Source organism: Microchirus variegatus (genome assembly GCF_963457635.1).
Source record: "Microchirus variegatus genome assembly, chromosome: 22".
NCBI lineage: Eukaryota > Metazoa > Chordata > Actinopteri > Pleuronectiformes > Soleidae > Microchirus > Microchirus variegatus.
This window is the reverse complement of record NC_139823.1, coordinates 18486039-18507487: the sequence shown is the minus strand read 5'-3', so window position 1 is coordinate 18507487 and position 21449 is coordinate 18486039. Positions and strand designations below refer to the sequence as shown.

The 21449-nt window shown below is 42.5% G+C and overlaps 1 protein-coding gene across 1 annotated transcript in view; it reads right to left on the bottom strand.

Annotated features, from left to right (window-relative positions):
* Window positions 1–917: 917 nt before the first annotated feature.
* nrp2a (neuropilin 2a) overlaps window positions 918–21449 on the bottom strand; it is a gene marked incomplete at its 5' end in the record, with an annotated part of 102427 nt that continues 81895 nt past the window's right edge. Inside the window, 5 exons of the mRNA XM_083908729.1 lie at window positions 918–2005; window positions 3282–3344; window positions 12186–12218; window positions 17222–17318; window positions 18644–18909. Of these exons, the coding sequence (XP_083764855.1) occupies window positions 1701–2005; window positions 3282–3344; window positions 12186–12218; window positions 17222–17318; window positions 18644–18909 (764 nt within the window). The 3' untranslated portion in view covers window positions 918–1700. The remainder of the gene's footprint in view (window positions 2006–3281; window positions 3345–12185; window positions 12219–17221; window positions 17319–18643; window positions 18910–21449) is intronic.

Genomic DNA, 21449 nt, shown 5'->3' with positions numbered 1-21449 from the left:
CTACCTCAGTGACACAGAGCGGCCACACGAGGCAGCAGCAGCAGACCAGCAGCTCCTGTGTCCCCCTGTGAGCTAAAATCACTGTTTTTCTCTATGGGCTTTGGTGTGGGAGTTTCCAAACTATGTTTTCCTTGTTGGAAAAGTGGTTTTCTGGAGAGAAACATCCCTTTTAAGCATTAAAAAAAAAAAAAAAAATCATCCGATTCTCCATCTTCAGTATGGTATAAATCCTTTATTAAATAATCATAACAATAATTATAATAACAATCATAAAAAGAGCTTTTTTTTTCTTCTGTACAAAGACCCCTTTAAAACAACAACAACAGCAGTCCGAGCAGTGCGAAAGGAGGCCAGGGGGCGGGGCCAGGGGGCGGGGCCAAGGGACGGGTTCTGGTTCTGGTTCTGGTTCTAGTTCTGGTCCAGGGTTTTTGGTCCTCCCGGGCAGAAGGGGGCGCTGTGACGGGTCACCGCTTCTGATACTGGCTCCAAAGGCGAGCTGGATCCCAGAGGCTCCGAGGCACTTTGATCCAGAGGAGTGTGTGTGTGTGTGTTATTATGTGTGTGTGTGTGTTATTGTGTGTGTGTGTGTGTGTGTGTGTGTGTCTCTCAGCAGCAGCAGCCATTATTCCCTTCATGTTTAGGTCCTTATCAGAGAGTCTTCACGTTTTTTTTTCCGAGAGACAGAAAGAAGCGGCGTGTTCTGTATATACATAGAAGTGTGTGTGTGCGCGTGTGTGTGTGTGTGTGTGTGTGTGTGTGTGTGTGTGTGTGTGGAGGAGGAAGAAGAGGAGGAGGAGGAGGAAGAGTCCATTCACAGCCGTGCACGACGAGAGAGAAACGACAACAAAAATAAACAAAAACATCCTCGGGGGGGCGGCAGGTGACGTGTGTGTGTGTGTGTGTGTGTGAGAGGGGTCAAAGGTCAGGTCCTTTCAATCATGGCTTTTTAGGTCCGTATGTAAATAAAAAATAAAATAAAAGACTGAAAGAGAGAAAGGGGGAGGAGTTTGTCGGCGTTTCCTTTTAAGGCTTGTTGTGCGTCCGCACACACACACACACACACACACACAATGTTTTTCATCCCCGTTTTCTCTCTCTCTCTCTCTCTCTCGCTCTTTCCCGCAATCCATAGGTTGCACCTCCCTGACCCCTAAACCTTGACCTTTCACCTCGCGTTAATGTAAACATGACCTTTTTGCGTCTTTGACAGGAAACGGTAACAAACTAAATCTAACAACAAGAAAACTCCGCCTCCGCCGCTAAAAAACTTCTCCTTCTGGCGTCACAGACGTCAGACGTGAAAACACCGAACGGAACGGACGGAAAAGCGTCGGCGACTAAAAACACCACAGACTGACGGTGTGTGTGTGTGTGTGTGTGTGTGTGTGTGTGTGGAACTCAGGATAAGTGAAAATAATAATAAAAAAGGAGGAGGAGGAGGAAGAGGAGGAGCTAAGTTCTAGGCCACGGTGTCCACGTGTGATTAAAAGAAGACGTTTTCCTAACCCTACCACCTTTTCCAAAAACATGACGTTTAAGTATCCAACTGATCCAGGATCTGTTTGTTTTGTAACGTTCTCTCACAAAAAAAACAGCGTCTAAAAATCGTCCTGCAGCGTCCTGACGCTAAAGTGACTAAAACAAACAAAAACGCATCGGCGGCATTGACGGCATCCGCGTCCCCGTCCTCGTCCGCCTCCTCACGCCTCGGTGCAGCAGCGCTGCTGGTTGAGTTTGACCTTGTGCTTGAGGCCGTCGTACAGCTCAAAGTTGTAGTTCTCCAGCGTGGTGGAGGAGCGCGACGACAGGCCGCCGTACGAGCACGTGCAGTACAGGAGGAGGCCGGCGCAGATGGCGCCCAGCAGCACGCCCAGCGAGCTCATGACGATGATGGTGACCAGGATGGGGTCCAGCGTGTACAGCCACGAGTTGTCCTTCTCCGAGACGCGGGTCACCGGGGGCTCGGAGGACGGCGACGCGGTGTTCCACTCGGGAAACGGGAAACCTGGAGGGGAGACGTGTAAATTAAAGTCTTAAGAATGTGTTTATCTCGCTGTTTGACGCCCTCTTGTGGCAGGAAACAGAAGTTTGTTTTCCCCACACCAAACCCCATAGAGAAAAGTGACGATTTTACCAAACAGCAACACAGCAGTTGTTGATCCACTGCTGCCTCCATCAAGAAGTTTAAATGTCTTGTTTATATTATTTTTATGACTTCGGCATTTGTTATCCTTCATTCAGATTAACCTCAGTGACACAAAGTGACCACACGAGGCAGCAGTAGACCAGCAGCTCCTGTGTCCCCGTGAGCTAAAATCGCTGTTTTTCTCTATGGGGTTTGGTGCAAGAGAATGAGTGATTTACAAACTTTTTTTTTGCAGAAAAAGCTGCTTAAAGGTGAGATAAAGTGACAACAATATTGTGAAAATAGTTTAAATTTAAGTCGGTGAACTTTTTATTCAGTTTGCCTTCCTTTAACTTTGTGCACCAAACCCCATAGAGAAAACCAGCGATTTTACAAAACAGCAACACAGCAGTTGTTGACCCACTGCTGCCTCCATCAGGAAGTTTAAATGTGTTGTTTATATTATTATTATGAATTCGGCATTTGAAATCCTTAGTTCAAATTAACCTCAGTGGCACAAAGTGACCACACGAGGCAGCAGTAGACCAGCAGCTCCTGTGTCCCCGTGAGCTAAAATCGCTGTTTTTCTCTATGGAGTTTGGTGCAAGAGAATGAGTGATTTACAAACTTTTTTTTTGCAGAAAAAGCTGCTTAAAGGTGAGATAAAGTGACAACAATATTGTGAAAATACATTAAATTTAGGTAGGTGAACTTTTTATTCAGTTTGCCTTCCTTTAACTTTGTGCACCAAACCCCATAGAGAAAAGTGACGATTTTACAAAACAGCAACACAGCAGTTGTTGATCCACTGCTGCCTCCATCAGGAAGTTTAAATGTCTTGTTTATATTATTTTTATGAATTCGGCATTTGAAATAATTTGTTCAGATTAACCTCAGTGGCACAAAGTGACCACACGAGGCAGCAGTAGACCAGCAGCTCCTGTGTCCACGTGAGCTAAAATCACTGATTTTCTCTATGGGGTTTGGTGAGGGACAGCGAGTTACTTTAAAATCTTAATTTCTTGCATAAAAAAGGTGAAAAACATATATTATTTAACTGCTGTAGACTTAAGCATGTATATATTGTATTAGGTGAGTGGTTGAAATCAGATTTCACCCCCAAAAACACTTTATTTATGTGTGAAAAGCTGCTCACCTCCTCCCAACGCGTCCCTGCCGCTGAAAAGTCGTCCGTCTCCAAACTCGTTGGGTTTCCTCACTGTCACAGAGAAGCACACACACACACACACACACACAGGTTTATTTTGTTTGTTTTTAGCACCAAAGCTAAACTCGTGCTGCACATTTACAGAACTATTAAACAGCGTCGACGCGACTTAAATAGAAAAATATGACTTTATTAATAGAGAAAGAGTCATTATGGTACATTCCTGTCAAACACACACGTCGGTCATCACATACATAACATACTGTTGGTATAAGACTGTTCATTCCACGTGAATACAGAAGCAAACATGACATCATCATCATCATCATCATCATCATCATCATCAGATTATTATTATTATCACTGAGAAAATCCTCGACACCATCGCTGTCAAGTTTAAGAGTAGAGATGGGACGATATATGACGTCGTAAGTGAATTTTAATCATTAGAACAGAGATTTTAAAACTTTTAAGTCAGTTTTGGCAACGTTGATGATTTTATGTGATGTTTTTTGTCATCATTTTGGTTAAAAGTACATTTTGGGTCATTTTTCATGACGTCAGTTCAATATTTTTGGTAATTTTACAACATTTTATGGCAACATTGATGATTTTCTATTAAAGTTTTAGCACTTTTATTTGTAAAATGACATTTTAAGTCATTTTTTCTGACGTCAGTTCAAATTTTTTGTCATTTTATGGCAAAATTAATGATTTTCTACTAAAGTTTTCGCACTTTTATTTGTAAAATGACATTTTGAGTAATTTTTCCTGATGTCGTTTCAATATTTTTGGTAATTTTATGTCATTTTATTTCAACATTAATGATTTCCATCGCACTTTTTTTGTAAAATGACATTTTGTGTCATTTTTCCTGATGTCAGTTGAATATTTTTGTAATTTTATTACATTTTATGGCAACATTGATGATTTTCTAGTGATGTTTTTGTAATTATTTTGGTTAAAATGACATTTTGGGTAATTTTTCCTGACGTCGGTTCAATATTTTTGTAATTTTATGACATTTTATGGCAACATTAATGATTTTCTACTAAAGTTTTCGCACTTTTATTTGTAAAATGACATTTTGAGTAATTTTCCTGACGTCAGTTAATATTTTTGTAATTTTATGACATTTTATGGCAACATTGATGATTTTCTAGTGGTTTCCATCGCACTTTTATTAGTAAAACGACATTTTGGGTCATTTTCTGACGTTTTTGTGACATTAGGACATTTCCTCTGCCTTTTAATGCTTTAACATCCCCCCAAAAAAGCACATGAACGCATATATTCTGGTAGAAATACTGTAAAAAATATCTTCATATATCGTCTCATGCCTGATTAAGATGCTGGAGAAACAGAAAGACTTTATTAAGCAGAGCTCGCGACGCTTCGCTTCTTTCATTGTCCCACGTCCGTGAAAAGGCGTCGGGAGATGGGATTAAGATTAAGATTAAGAAGGAGCAAAGGCTGATGTCCAGAGCGCACTTTAAACTTTATTTTCCTCTGTGTGTGTGTGTGTGTGTGTGTGTGTGTGTGTGTGCGAGCGTGGGAGGAGCTGCTTGGCAAAGGCACGAGTCACGTCGCGCTCGTGGACGTCTTTGGTGGCCAGTGGCATCGTTAATCCCCCGTTGCCGTGGGCAACTGAGAGTTGGCAGTGGACCAGGGTGACGGAGGTGGATGTGGGGGGGGGGGGGGGGGAGGATGGAGGAGGATGGAGGAGGATGGAGGGGGGTGGGGGGTAAAAGTGCTTACCGCAGCCTTCATAAATGCGATCTCTTCCATTAACTAATTACAACTATTAGCAGCTCGACGTAGCGCGACAGTGCGGAGGTGGACGCAGCGCGGCGTCCGCTCCTCTTCCTCTTCCTCTTCCTCTCACGTTGATTTAAAAGCTTAAAGTGAGCGCATGCCAAAATAAAAAAAAAGAAATCAGAAAAGTGCAGCTTCGTCGTGACTGCGGCGGCTGATTGAGGAGCGTTATTGAGGGCTTATGGATTTCTGCTGGTGTGACAGATCATGAGAAACACGCCCGTGTGAAGCCTCGGAGTAAAGGGCGAACGTTTCAGCCACTTCTGACGAGACGGAGATTAAAATGTCACTAATTTGTCTTCTTCTGTTGTAGTTTGTGAGGGAGAGGAGGAGGATTCACAATAAAAATAGGCCTTTAAAGAGATAGTTTAATCCTAGGACAAACATTTTTTGCTTCTTTACCTCTTTTCTGGCAAGAAACTGACGTTTTTTAAGCAAATCACTCTCCCTGCACCAAACCCCATAGAGAAAATCAGCGATTTTTAGCTCAGGAGCTGCTGGTCTACTGCTGCCTCGTGTGGTCACTTTGTGTCACTGAGGTGAATCTGAACAAAGTTTTTCAAAAGCCGAATCGACAAAATAAGACATTTGAAGTTAGTGATGGAGGCAGCAGTGGATCAACAACTCCTGTGAACTCCTGTGTCTCTGTGATGTTGAAAACGCTGTTTTTCTCTATGGGGTTTGGTGCAGGGAGAGTGAGTGGTTTAAAAAAACTTCAGTTTTACTCAAGGAAAAACTGATTTCAGGCCCTTAAATGTTTTTTTTCCCACCAGCCTACATATAAAGAACATGTTCATGTGTTTATCTCACTGTTAGACAGACTTTTCCAACAGGAATCTGAAGTTTGTAAACCGCTCACTCTCCCACACCAAAGCCCATAGAGAAAATCAGTGATTTTAGCTCACAACAAAGGATTTTAAATGCCGAATTGAAAAAATAAGACTTTTGAACTTACAGATGAAGGCAACAGTGGATCAACAACTCCTGTGAACTGTGATCTGTGTGAACTGTGAAATTGCTGGTTTTCTCTATGGGGTTTGGTGTGGGAGAGTGAGCGGTTTACAAACTTTAGTTTTACTCTTTAGATATTTGTCCCTTAACAATTTATTTTCACGTCTTTATCTCACTGTGAGACAGACTTTTCCAACAGGAAACTGAAGTTTGTAAATCACTCACTCTCCCACACCAAACCCCATAGAGAAAACCAGTGATTTTAGCTTAGGGGTTTGGTGTGGGAGAGCGAAACGATTCAGAGAGTGACATAAATGTCAGTTTCTTGTTAGAAAAAGGCCGACTCATGGTGAGAAACAACGGCAAACATTATTCTTTAGAGTCTGTCGACATAGGTTGTATCTGGTGAAGTCTGTTGTTGAGCGGCTAAATCTGTTTTTACTTGTTTTTAAGCCTGTGTTTCTATGCGAAAATGGCGGCGACGACACTTTAAACCCCCCCCCCCCCCCCGACCGCGTTAAACACAACAGGAAGTGAAAGTCTCGCTTCTGCGTGAACGGCCGGCGGCGGCGGCGGCGTCTTATGGCACTGAAGGGACGAGCGCTCGGCTCTGCGTTTCATTAACGCGCTTATGGCGTCCAGCTGGTGCAGCGGCATTGTGGGACATGTAGGAGAATAAATCAAGAGAGGGGAAAGTTTGCGATGGCAGACAGCTGTGTCTATTTACAAGCACCTAAAAACAACAAGCACCGAGATGGGGGGCGGAAACAACGGGGAAGTGGGCGGAGCCGAGGTGTGGGAGTGGGCGGGGAAACATCGTGCTATCTTTTATTTATTATTATGATTTAAATGATGCCAGAGAATCAAGATGAAACACTAAACACTGACGACGGCGACATCCATCAGCGCCTGATGGCTTCATCGGCCGCTCCATCGCGCGTCAGACGCGGCACTTTTAAGTGTGATGGATTTGCATTCCTTTGTTTTTAATGTGCACATGCTCTGAGGAGGAAGAAGGAGGAGGAGGAAGAGGTCGTCGTCTCCTCCTCCTCCTCCTCCTCCTCCTCTTCCTCTGGTACAGCTCGTATCACAGCATGATCTGCTTCCCGGGGACTCTCTCCCCGTGTCTCTGGGGTCCAGTTCTCAGCAGAACCCGGGGCCCACACACATGTCAGCGCGCCGCGGTCGCTCCGCCAGGCGCTCGGCGCCGGAGCCCGGACGGCGCTCGACGGTCCGAGACGGAGCCGTTTGAGATAAATAAGTCGCTCTCAGAGTCCAAAACAGCGGCTGAAGCTTCGTCCATTAGCGAAAAAGAGTTTTTCCATCATCCTCCTCCTCTTCCTCTTCCTTCCTCCTCGTGTACCGAGTACTCTACGCACTTCCTGTTCAGCAGAGCGTGCGGTGGCGGTCGCGGCTGTCCAGCCTCACCGTCAGCACCGGCTCCACCCCCGGGGCGGCCATGCTGGACGACCAGTTCGAGTACTGGAAGCACTGCGACGAGCTGTGATAGGCCACCGACAGCTGGCTCTTCTTGGTCGCCAGGTGTTGTCGGCAGCAGCAGAGCGCTCGCACCAAGATGGCCGCCGCCAGGAGGAGGAGGGCGCCGCCGGCGGCCATTATGTAATACCAGTGGATGGGCAAGGGAGGCACAGGAACGCCTCCCCCTGGTGGAGAGATACAGAATAATTGGCCAGCGGGAAAAGAGAGGAGTGGCACTTGTTTTTTGTTTTGTTTTTTTTAGTGCTGGGCACGCTAACAGCGTCAACGCTAACACACGTTCACGCATGACGGGTTTCCATAGACGACCGATCTGAAAAAGATGCGCGTGGCGCCGAGTTAGCTACGTTCGCCGCGTTAGCTCCTTTAGCGCTAGCGTACAGTGGAACTGGAGCCTACTGTTTATAGCAGCGCTACAAATAGCCGCGTCAACAGCGGTTAACGGCGTCAACGTTAACGGCGCGTTTCCATGAGGACTGACTGGAAAAAGACGCGCGTGACGTCGTGTTTACCAGTTAGCTGCGTTAGCTGTGTTAGCGCCGGCTAAAGTGGAACTGGAGCTGTCTGTTTTACTAAACAAAAATGAGCAGTGCTACATATAGCCGCATTAACGGCGGTTAACCTAGTTAACGGCGTTGACTTAATTAACGCACATTAGCGCATGACGCGTATTCCATGGCGACTGACCAGAAAAAGATGCGTGTGGCGTCATGTTTGACGTGCCGCGGCACCGTTTAGCAGTTAGCTCCGTTAGCCGCATTTGCTCCTCTAGCACCGTTAGCCTTAGCCTACAGTGGAACTGCAGCGGACTTTTTATTAAACAGAAAGAGCAGCGATACAAATAGCCGCGTCAACAGCGGTTAACGGCGTCAACGATACCGTCAACGCGTTTCCACGACGACTGACCGGCAAAAGACGGGCGTGATGTCATGTTTATGTGCAGCGGCACCGCTTACCAGTTAGCTCCGCTAGCTCCTTTAGCGGCGTTAGCGTTAGCCTACAGTCGTACTGGAGCGGTCTGTTTATTAAACAAAAAGAGCAGCGATACAAATAGCCGCGTTACCGGCGTCGACGCTTACGCACATTAACGCGCGGCGCGTTTCCATGACTCCGCTAGCTGCATTACCTCCTTTAGCCCCCATTAGCGCGCCTATAATGGAACTGGAGCGGACTGTTTATTCAACGAAAAGAGCAGCGCTACAAATAGCCGTGTCAAATAGCGGCGTCAACGCTAACGCACGTGAACGCATTACGCGTTTCCACGGCGACCGACCAGAAAAAGACGTGCGTGTGACGTCATGTTTACGTGCCGCTGCACCGGAGTCCAGGCACCGTTTACCAGTTAGCTCCGTTAGCTGTGTTAGCTTCTTTAGCTGCACCTACAGTGGAACTGGAGCGGTCTGTTTATTAAACGAAAAGAGCAGCGCTACAAATAACGTTAGCGTAGCCGCCTGCTGCGTACGCGTGCGTCTGTTTTTTAAGGTTAGCGTTACTTTAGAGACTCGTTTTCACGTAAACACGACGTCACGCGAGCGTCTTTTTTTCCGGTCAGTCGTCACGGTAAACGCGTCACGCGCTAACGTTGGTGCCCAGCACTAGTTTTTTTTTTTTTTTTACATTAAAGTCTATTTCCTCTTTCCGTGTGTCTTAGGCGTGCACCTCGTGTGAGCATGCACAAGCATGCCAGTTGCAAAAATAATAATAAATCAAATTTATATGAAAAATTGCATCCATTTTCTCTGATGTAGCTGATTTTTTTTTTGGACCTTTTCACACCACGATGGTGTGAAAATGGTAAAAAAAAATAAAAATAATTAGTGATGACACACACACACTGGATTAAGGAGCGTCGTCGTCCTCCCTGGTCCATGCAAGAAGTCAGTCAGACGACACATGGGAACAATCCAACGTTCCAGCGCTCCTTCAGAGCCCAGATTGGATTGGGATTTGTTATTTATCTGGCCGTGAGTTTGCAGATTTTTTTTGTTTTGTTTTGTGTTTGTCCTCATGCATCACATCAGGCCTCCGGGCCAGTCCTCTCCTCTCTCCTTCCTCCCCGAGCCAAGCTCCGTCTTCCTCAGATCCCGTTCCCCCTCCTCCCGCCCCCACGTTTCCTCCACTAAACACCTTCCGAGACGCACTTGACTCAATTATCCAGGTCGACTATGCAAACGCACACTCCCCCCCCCAGAGGGGGAAAAGTGCAGCATCCAAACTGTGAGACTAAAAGCCAGCGTGACACTGAATGAGGGGAAAGTGCACAAAGAGGTGAACAGTGTCACGTAATTACAGAATTCACAGTGCACACACTCATTAGACAGAGCTCAGACACCCGCGCTCGCCGCCGCCGCCGCTGCCGCGCTCACTCGCTATGATTGCGTCGCACCGGGGACACCGGGATACGTGACAGTGATAGTTCAGAGTGTTTTTGAGGCTTTTTCTCGCAGGAAATTAAGTTTGTAGAACGCTCATTTTCTCACACCAAACCCCATTGAGAAAAACGGCGATTTTAGCTCACGGGGACACAGGCAGCTGCTGGTCTACTGCTGCCTCGTGTGGTCACTTTGTGTCACTGAGGTCAATCTAAATTGAAGATTTCAAAAGCCGAAGTCACAAATAAAGACATTTGCACTCAGTGATGGAGGCAGCAGTGGATTAACATCGAATCGACAGCTCCTGTGTGCTGTGATGTTAAAATCGCTGATTTTCTCTATGGGGTTTGGTGTGGGATGATAAGTTTATGACTCACATAATAAAACCTACGTTACATTAAGTCTACGATATCTTAAGACTATTTTGGCGTCTTTATCTCACTGTTAGACAAACTTTTTCAACAGGAAACTAAAGTTTGTAAATTCACTCACTCTCCCACACCAAACCCCATAGAGAAAATCAGTGATTTTAACATCGCAGCTCACAGGAGCTGTTGATTCACTGTTGATCCTCTTTTGCCTCCATCACTATGTTCAGTGGTGTTATTTTGTCAATTCGGCATTAAAAATCCTTCCTTCAGATTTGCCTCAGTGATTTGCAAAGTGACCACACGAGGCAGCAGTCGACCAGCAGCTCCTGTGTCCCTGTGAGGTAAAATCGCTGATTTTCTCTATGGGCAGGCAAAAAATTTAACAAACTTCAGGAAACATTCTTTAAATATTGCAGTCGGCTGAGGTCGATGTTAAAATATATATTTTTCCAACTTGTTAATACTTCATTGTCAAAGCTTAGAGACCTTGCAAATGTGTGTGTGTGTGTGTGTGAGAGAAGATGGAGGACGAGGAAAAGGCAAAGAAGTGCACACACATCACATTGGCAGCGAAACAGCTGAGCTGCTCTCTCGTTGGGGGACATTAGAAGACGCCAAAACACTAACATCAATCACAGAAACCCGCGGGATGCTCTAAATAATTTTTTTCCATGAGGCAAACAGTTATTTAAAAACCCTTCAGGCTGCGTCAGGAAGCGAGAAGATGAAAATATCTGACTCTGTGTGTGTGTGTGTGTGATGTGATGCACTTTTGAGTACTAATCCTTTGTTTCCTCAGAGACCGACGAGGTAAAAACAGCGATAATCTCCTGTTTTAGATATTTGCAAGGGTTTGACTTTGGTGATAAATCTCTTTAAGGACTTAAGGGTGTTTGGGGGGGGAGTTTTTTTTGGTGTTTTGGGAGTATTTTAGTGCCGCCAAGCAAAAACACCGCAGGCTATAGAGCAGGGGTTCTCAAAGTTTTGATACCTGAGGGCCAATTTAGGAACCCAACATTGGACTGAGGGCCGCCAAAGGGAAAATGTTTATCCAAAATTTGACAAAACAGACATACTATACTACGTTGTCCAAAATATAATTTTTTTGAAAAAAAACTTTGGGTCCAAAATTTGACAAAAACGTCATGCCGTCCCAAATTTTACAATTTTTTTCCCAAAAAAAATTGGTCCAAAATTTGACAAAAATGACTTTATATGCCGTCCCAAATTTGACAATTTTCTCAAAAAAAAATGTTGGTCCAAAATTTTACAAAAATGTCATACTATACTATGTCGTTCAAAATGTTACAATTTCTGGAGAAAAAAGTTTCTGGTCCGAAATTTGACATAACCGTTGTACAATACTATGCTGTCCCAAATTTGAAAAAAAAAATTAAAAAAAAAATTTAGTCCCAAATTTCTCCATTTTTAAAAAAAAAAAAAAATGTGGTCCAAAATTTGCCATTTTTTTTTCGGAAAAAAATTTGGTCCAAAATTTGACAATTTTTTTTCGAAAAAAAATTTGGTCCAATTTTTGGGGAAAACATTCAAATGCCAAAATTTGACAAAAACGTCATACTATACTGTGTCACTATGTCATCCAAAATTTGATGACATAATAAATACAGTTGTACAGTTAAAACGTATTGGTCTGTATCCAGTAATGTCCAATAAACGTTTAACAAGCTTAGTAGCTGCTGGATTAAAACTATGAACTGTAATTCATTGCGGGGCCGCCAGAAATGTTTCTGCGGGCCGCCATTGGCCCGCGGGCCGCACTTTGAGAACCAATGCTGTAGAGCATACCAACGGGCAGGGGGTGCAAGACCAGAGAGGAAGTGACATCACGTCGGGGGGGGGAGGGGGGTTGTGGGGGTTAGACTCACCTGGATTCTCAGGAGGAAACGCAGTGAAGGGTTCTGTGAGGACGGAGAGAGGAAGAAGAAAAAGAGAGAGAGAGATTTTAATGAAATTTAAGGGGGAAAAAAAAATCAAAATAAATGTCACATAAATGTCACGTGATCAGAAAACTCCTCCTGAGGACGTTTAACTCCAGATAACTCACTCACATCATCTGTGGCATTTGTTCAGCGTCATTTAAAAACACACAGAGAGTCCGCTGGGTGTGTGTGTGTGTGTGTTCTTGTACATGCTGCATACTGAGGACCAATGAGGGTTTTTGACCAACAAAGTGGGGACATGTTGTCCGCTCCTCCTCACTTTGTTTTCATTGAAATCACTTCCTTAGGTTGCTAACGCTAAATGCTATACTCTGCTATGCACCGCCAGCCGTGGTGTTTCGCACACTTTTTTGCTCTGGGGCTCCACCTGCAGACATTTTAATGGTACTGCACCCAGTAGTTCTTTATCAGAGGTGAGGTGCTAGGTTAATGCATGACGGAAAAAGACACGCGTGCCGTGACACCGGAGTCCAGGCACCGTTTAGCAGTTAGCTCAGTTAGCTGCATTAGCTCCTTTTAGCGCCGTTTAGCGCGCCTACAGTGGAACTGGAGAGGTCTGTTTATTAAAGGAAAAAAGCATCGCTAACAAATAACGTTAGCGTACCTGTGTAACTGCGTATATGTGTGCGTCTGTTTTTAAACTTTAGCGTTACTTTACTTTAACAATCCAGAGTCACGTAAACATGACGTCACGCGTGTCTTTTTCCAGTCAGTCATCATGGAAACAGCGTCATGCGCTAAAGTTAGCACGTTGCCCACCACTATTCTTTAAAGATGTCATTAATGAAGTAGATATTTGTAATTGTGTTTATTTATAAAGTGGAAATGCTGGTCCTCACTTTGTCAGCACTTATACCCGGTTCTCAGTGTGCAGCAAGTACAAGAATGTGTGTGTGTGTGTGTGTGTGTGTGTCTGTGGCGTCCAGATAAAGCAGAGCAGACTCAGAGCAGAACCTTCGTTTTTGATTTTCTGGAACGTAAACACACAGAACTGCTGTGCGTGTGTGTGCGTGTGTGTGTGTGTGTGCGTGTGTGTGTGTGTGTGTGTTTTTGGCGGGAACACGCCAACACACTCGGAAGAATTCAACTGCACGCCGGGTGATAAGCTAGCGTCCCAGCATGCACTGCAGCAGCAGCAGGAGACGTACGATATGAAAATGTTGTCGCCAACATACAGTCCTAGTGTTTAACTGTGCCACAAGGGGGCGCTGCATGATTTTACAGTCACACCAGGAACTCTCTTGTAACATTAGAACACTTCTGGAACATATTTATGTTAATGTGAGTGACATTTATGTCACATTGTAACAATTTGTTTGTCACATTTTTGTTACATTGATGACAACTCAACGTTTTTACAACATTACAACAGTTTATAACAATTTTTGGCAAAGTTAGTTATGTTTTTGTCACCATGGCGACATGTTTTTGTAACATTACAGCACTTTGTAACATTTTTTTCGGCAAAGTCAGTTACGTTTTTGTCATCATAGAAACATGTTTTTGTAACATTACAGCGTGCACCTTGTAACAATTTTTTTGGCAACATAAATATCTTTATTTCATCTTGGCGACGTGTTTTTGTAACATTGTAAATCTTTTACGGCAGTTTTTTCAGTGATAGTTTAAACTCTTTTATAGTTTTATTTCTTGGCTAAAATCGATGTCAGTTTCCTCAAAACAGCTGCACTTTAAAAAACACCTCATCCTCTCTCTCTCCATCAATCTGCCATTCACTCCCACACACACACACACACACACACACACACACACACACACACACACCCCCCCACACACACACACACACGCGCAGATGAAAGGATGCAGGAGTGGGAGGGACGGTGTTTACTTCGTTCCCAAAGAAAAGAAAAGAAAAAGGAGAATAAGAAAAGTAGGCCACAAACGCCCTGTGGGCCTCAGCAGCATCAGCATCAGCAGCATCAGCAGCATCAGCAGCATCAGCAGCAGCAGCAGCAGCGATGGATGCTAATCTATCTTTAATCTCTCTCTCTGTCGTGTTTGTAAACAGAGATTTTTCTCGCTCCGTCAAAGAGAATTTATGAGACGTCTGAGTTTCCCAAGAAACTTTATTTCATTTTTCCGGGAACCTCGGTGCGAGCGCCGAGCACTGAGCGCCGCCAAGCCCCGCCCCCTTAATCTGAGCCGAGCCGAGGCTTCGGAGGAGGTTTTTAAACAAATCAGACGGAGAGAGAAGAACCTGCTGCCATCATTTACATGTACTTGTATTTCTATCTTTGTGAGGACATTTACAACTTAAAAACGGCTATATAAGGGTTTAAAGATGGTAAAAGGTAAAGGTGAGGGTCTAAGGGACACATGATGTCCATGATGTGTCCTCACTAAGACATAAAAACACGTTTGTAACTTCTGACCCTGTGGGGACGTTTATAACTTAAAAATGACTCCAAGGATGGTTAAGGATTAAGGTGAGGGTCTAAGGGACACATGATGCCATGATGTGTCCTCACTAAGACATAAAAACATGTGTAACTTTTGACCTTGTGGGGACATTTATAACTAAAAAAATGTCTCTTTCAGGGTTTAAAGATGGTAAAAGGTAAAGGTGAGGGTCTAAGGGACACATGAGGTCCATGATGTGTCCTCACTAAGACATAAAAACACGAGTAACTTTTGACCTTGTGGGGATGTTTATAACTTATAAATGACTAAGGATGGTTAAGGATTAAGGTGAGGGTCTAAGGGATACATGAGTTCCATGATGTGTCCTCACTAAGACATAAAAACACGTTTGTAACTTTTGACCTTGTGGGGACATTTATAAGTTAAAAATGTCTCTTTCAGGGTTTAAAGATGGTAAAATGTAAAGGTGAGGGTCTAAGGGACACATGATGTCCATGATGTGTCCTCACAAAGACATAAAAACACGGTTGTAACTTTTGACCTTGTGGGGACATTTATAACTTAAAAATGACTCTAAGGATGGTTAAGGATTAAGGTGAGGGTCTAAGGGAAGCATGATGTCCATGTTGTGTCCTCACTAAGACATAAAAACAAGTTTGTATGTGTGTGTTTCAGGTTTTACTCATGTTGTGGGGACCTAAATCTCTTTACACAGACACATTAAGGGGTCATATCTTTATCAAAATGACAAAAACACGACTTGTTTTGCCAAAAAAAACATCCCAAAGTGCCGTAATGTTAGAAAAACACACGTTTCTAAGGTGACAAAAACAGACTTTACTTTGCCAGAATAAACCTTATCTTGTTAGAATGTGTTTTCGTTGCCAAGCACAGAAGGAGTGAACATACGAGTCTGCTCTGTGTTCTGCTGCAGAATAAACATGGACATTAAGAAATGAGAAGCTTTGTTTATGTTTCTATCTTCTAGTCATCAGGAGCAGACAGGGTTTGTTTCTCAGACTTCTTCTTCTTCTTCTTCTGCGTAAACTCGATTGAGCAACAGCTGGAATTTCCTCAAACACTGAAGCAAACAACCGCGACGTCGTGCTTTGTTTGCTTCGTCGTCGCTTTTTTGTCCATATTTGAGCAGCGAAAAGAGACAAAAACGTCCAGATTTATTCACACCAACGATTATCGGACGTCTGTCAAACATTTGTCCACACGAGGTCACTGTGTTTCAGGTTTTACTCACGTTGTGGGGACAAAAATCAAGTCCACATAAAGTCATATGTTAAGATGAGGTCATGGAAACCTTGTATTTATGTCTTTGTGAGGACATTTTCTCTAGGTCCTCACAACTTTAAAGGGCTTTTTCAGAGTTAAGGATGGTTAAAGGTCTATGGGAATGCATTATGTCTATGATGTATTTTGGGGGGGACATAAATGAAGTCCCCTTAATGGAAATTAATCCATTTTAAGGTGAAAAAGATGTTTTATGGTTAGGATAAGGGATGGTTAAGGGTTAGGGTCTAAGGGAAAGCATTATGTCTATGATGTGTTTTGGGGGGCGGGGGGGGGACACATTAGGGGGACATAAATGAAGTCCCCTTAATGTAAATTAATACATTTTAAGGTATAATTGTATTTATGTCTTTGTGAGGACATTTTGACCGAATGAGGACAACTTTAAAGGGGGTTAAGGATGGTTAAGGTTAGGGTAAGGGTCTAAGGGAATGCATTATGTCCATGATGTGTCCTCACTAAAAATAAAATAAAAACACATTATGGGAAATCGTCTTCCTTTAGGGGACATAAATGAAGTCCCCTTGATGTAAATTAATAAATTTTAAGGTATAATTGTATTTATGTCTTTGTGAGGACATGTTTAAAGGGCTTTGCGGGGGTTAAGGATGGTTAAGGTTAGTGTAAGGGTCTAAGGGGATGCATTATGTCCATGATGTGTCCTCACTAAAAATAAAATAAAAACACATTATGGGAAATCGTCTTCCTTTAGGGGACATAAATTAAGTCCCTGTAATGTAAATTAATACATTATAGGGTCTAAGGGAATGCATGATGTCTATGATGTGTTTTGGGGACACACATTATGGGGACTCGTCTTCCTTTAGGGGACATAAATGAAGTCCCCTTAATGCAAATTAAAACATTTTAAGGTATAATTGTATTTATGTCTTTGTGAGGACATTTTGACCCCGTGAGGACAACTTTAAAGGGCTTTTTTGGGGGTTAAGGATGGTTAAGGTTAGGGTAAGGTTCTAAGGGAATGCATTATGTCCAAGATGTGTCCTCACTAAAACATTAAAACACATTAAGGGACACGTCTTCCTTTAGGGGACATAAATGAAGTCCCTGTAATGTAAAATGCATGATGTCTATGATGTGTTTTGGGGACACATTATGGGGACTTGTCTTCTTCTTCTTCCAAGTTTTAAAGTGAAGACATGTTAGGATTAAGTTTATGTCAGTAGTCATTTAAGTTAAGGTTAGAGTGAGTCAATATAATGTCCTCTGAAGTGTGTGTGTGTGTGTGTGTGTGTGTGTGTGTGTGTGTGACTTACGTGTACACTCTTTCAGTGGAGTGCTGGAGCTGATGTGGATGTTGTCGATCCAGATGTGTCCTCTGGTGCCGTGCACAAAGAAACCCTCCATCACAACCTACAGAAAGCAGAACAATAGACGAAGACGAGGAGGAGGAGGAGGAGGAGGAAGAGGAGGAAGTTGAGGAAGAGGAGGAGGAAGACGGAGACAGAATGAAGGCAGCGAGGGAGCAGGGGAATGGAGGCAAATTGGGAACAAGGATGAGGAGGAAGAGGAGGAGGAGAGAGAGGATGAAAAGTTAATATGATTTCAAAGTTGCAGTCATCACGGTGACAAAGGCTCAGTCGACAGAGACGACGTGGCTCAGTTTATCTGTCTGTGAAGACAAAGACGACCCGAGGTGAAACAGAGACGCACAACTGACTGTTGTGTTCAAAGGAAAACAAGCCTGGAAAAGAAAAGACGCGAGGTTTGTTTTCTGGGGCACGAGTTTGACACAGATACTTATTCATCAAACAGGAAGAAACTTTAGCAGCAGAAGAAAAAAAACATGTTTATGGACTGTTTTTTTTACTTTGAGACAAACTTGTCCAACAGAAAACTGCAGTTTGTTAAAACGTTCACTCTCCCACACCAAAGCCCATAGAGAAAATCAGCGATTTTAGCTCACGTGGGACACAGGAGCTGCTGGTCTAATGCTGCCTCGTGTGGTCACTTTGTGTCACTGAGGTGAATCTGAATGACGAATTCAAAAAGCCGAATTCAAAAAATAAGATATTGTAAGTTAGTGATGGAGGCAGCAGTGGATCAACAACTCCTGTGAACTCCTGTGTTGCTGTGATGTTAAAATCGCTGATTTTCTCTACGGGGTTTGGTGTGGGAGAGTGAGCGGTTTACAAACTACAGTTTCCTGTTGGAAAAGTCTGTCTAACAGTGAAGATAAAGACGTGAACATAGTCTAAAGATGTCGTAGACTTAAACTGACGTAGGTTTTATGAGACAAATCTTTTGTTTTGGGGCTAAAATCAGTTTTTCTTCACACTAACCCCATAGAGAAAATGAGTGATTTTAGCCCATAGGGAAACAGGAGCTGCTGGTCTACTGCTGCCTCGTGTGGTCACTTTGTGTCACTGAGGTGAATCTGAATGACGAATTCAAAAAGCCGAATTCACAAAATAAGACATTGTAAGTTAGTGATGGAGGCAGCAGTGGATCAACAACTCCTGTGAACTCCTGTGTTGCTATGATGTTAAAATCACTGATTTTCTCTATGGGATTTGGTGTGGGAGAGTGAGTGGTTTATAAACTGCAGTTTCCTATTAGAAAACTCAGTCTAACATTGAAATAGAGCAGCAAACATGTGATTAAGATTTACTGGAAGCTTAAAACTTGACTTATTTTAGTCTTCTATTAAAGGTCTAGTCCCTCAAAGTGAATTCTACCTGGAAGTCTTTAGGGGAGCGAGGCAGGATGGTACGACCCTCCTTCCACACGGGGCCCTGGTCGCCCGCGAGCGTCCACAGCAGCGTCTCCTCGCTGTGGGCGTCTCGCAGCAGGACCCTGAGGTGACCCTGGGCCTCGCCCAGCAGCTGGTACGAGAAGAGGAGGCAGAGCGGCCCGGTTTCGGCCGGCACCACGGGGCTGAGGAGGCGAGCTCGCTGCTGCTCCGTCTTCAGACCGGCGTCCATGTAGAGATAACTGTTGAGCTCTGGTAGAGGAGACGGGGTCAGAGGTCACACGTCTGGATCATTTAACCCCCGGAACAACAAAAAACACATTTAATATACTGTAAAAAACAACTTATATGGCCTTAAATGATGCTAATAACACAGATAAGTCCATATGCTGTTATTAGACGCATGTTAACAGTTTATATATCTGCTGTAAAACAATAATATGACTATATAAAGATTATTATACAGTAAATAACACAATTGTTATTACTGTATCCACATTTTATGGACTATAATTAAACAGAATCTCATTTAAATCTTGATTAAAACAATTTTTAGCATCAAAAATTACTCTTATATGGACTTATTTATGTTCATAAGCATCTTTTAAGTTGCTTATTAATTGTTAATTAATGCCTAGTATGAGGGTCTTGCAAGGGTCTTGAAAATTCTTGATTTTTATTGACCTGTGAGGACAATTTTCATTCCCTAGCATCCTTATAAGCACTTTAAATACAATAATTACACTTATATGGACTTATTTATGTCCATAAGCATCTTTTAAGTTGCTTATTAATTGTTACTTAATGCGTAGTATGAGGTTCTTGCAAGAACTGATGGAAAATTCTTGATTTTTTTTGACCAGCGATGACACATTTCATTCCCTAGTATCCTTAAAAAACAATAATTACACTTAAAAACAACTTTAAAAACAATAATTACACTTATATGGACTTATTTATGTTCATAAGCATAGTTTAAGTTGCTTATTAATTGTTAATTAATGCGTAGTATGAGGGTCTTGCAAGAACTGATGGAAAATTCTTGATTTCTATTGACCAGCGATGACACATTTCATTCCCTAGCATCCTTATAAGCACTTTAAATACAATAATTAGACTTATTAATGTTCATAAGCATAGTTTAAGTTGCTTATTAATTGTTAATTAATGCGTAGTATGAGGGTCTTGAAAGTTTTTGATTTTTATTGACCTGTGAGGACACATTTCATTCCCTAGCATCCTTTAAATACAATAATTACACTTGTATGGACTTAAAAGTTGCTATTAATTGTTAATTAACGCTCATAAAGAAAGAAAAGACCAAATAAAATGGATCAACAATGCGCGGCTGAGCTGTTTCAGTATGTTGAACACACTGTGAACGAGCACGGCTTTTGTTTTAACCTTGATTTTTTTTGTGCCGGTCGCTGCGTTGAATTGAGAGTGGGGATCAAAAAAAAAAAAAAAAAGAGAAAAGAAAAGAAAGAGCTGATTTAATGATTTAATTGGTTTTCACTTCAGACCTTGAGGCGATAAAAACCAGCAGGATCTAAAAAAGGTTTCATGGTTTCATCGTTTCAAACTGGAGCGGATGAATAACGTCATGGATAATCATCAGGCGTCGTGAGTTTTCACACACTTTTCCCAACAAACAAAACACAACTTAATCAGCCGGTGATCACAGTTCACAGCGGGCGCACAATAGTCAGCGGCCAACACAATAGCGGACGCGACAAATATAAACACGCAGAAGAAGAATGGGTCCAATAGGAGAGCGTCCTTCACACGCCGCCGAGCGCCCGCGGGACCCATTCCTCTTCATTCCCGCTCCAGGTGAATGACTCCGACCACGGGAACAGTCCAACAAAAGTCACATTTGTTTACACCAGAGGATGTTTAGTTTACAAACTGGACGCCAGCGTGAACTCCATTGTGAGGGGAGTGAAGACTGGGGAGCCTACTGTACACTGTGTGTGTGTGTGTGTGTGTGTTCTTGTACTTGTGGCAGACTGAGGACCAGTGAGGGTTTTTAACCAACAAAGTGAGGACATTTTTAAGGAATGAGGACATTTTGGCCGGTCCTGACTTTGTTTTCATTGAAATCACTTCCTTAGGTTGCTATAACATGCTATACTCAATTTGTCAAAAAAAAAAAAAAAAAAAAAAATTTGGACGACATAGTAAAGTATGAGTTTTTTGTCAAATTTTGGACCAACATTTTTTTTTTTTAAATTTGTTTTCAACTTTTTGACGACCTAGTATACTATGACATTTTTGTCAAATTTTGGCCCCAAATTCTTTTTTAAATTTTGGTCGACATAGTTTTAGTATGATGTTTTTGTCAAATTTTGGACCAAATTTTTTTGTCAATACCTTTTTAAAATTTTGGACGACATAGTATAGTATGACTTTTTTGTCAAATTTTGGACCAAATTTTTTTTTTTCAAATTTGTTTTCAACTTTTGGACGACCTATGACATTTTTGTCAAATTTTTGGTAATTTTTTTTTCAAATTTTGGACCAAAAATAATTTTACATTTTGGGTCAAATTTTTTTGTCAAATTTTGGAACAAACATTTTTGGTCATTTCTTTTAAAAAAAATTTGGTCAACATAGTATAAGTATGATGTTTTTGTAAAATTTTGGACCAAAAATAATATTAAATTTTTGGTCACATTTTTTTTTCCAAATTTTAGACGACATAGTATAGTATGACGTTTTTGTCAAATTTTGGACCAAAAAAAAAAAAATTCGAAAAAGATTTCCAGCACTTTTTGCTCTGGGGCTTCACC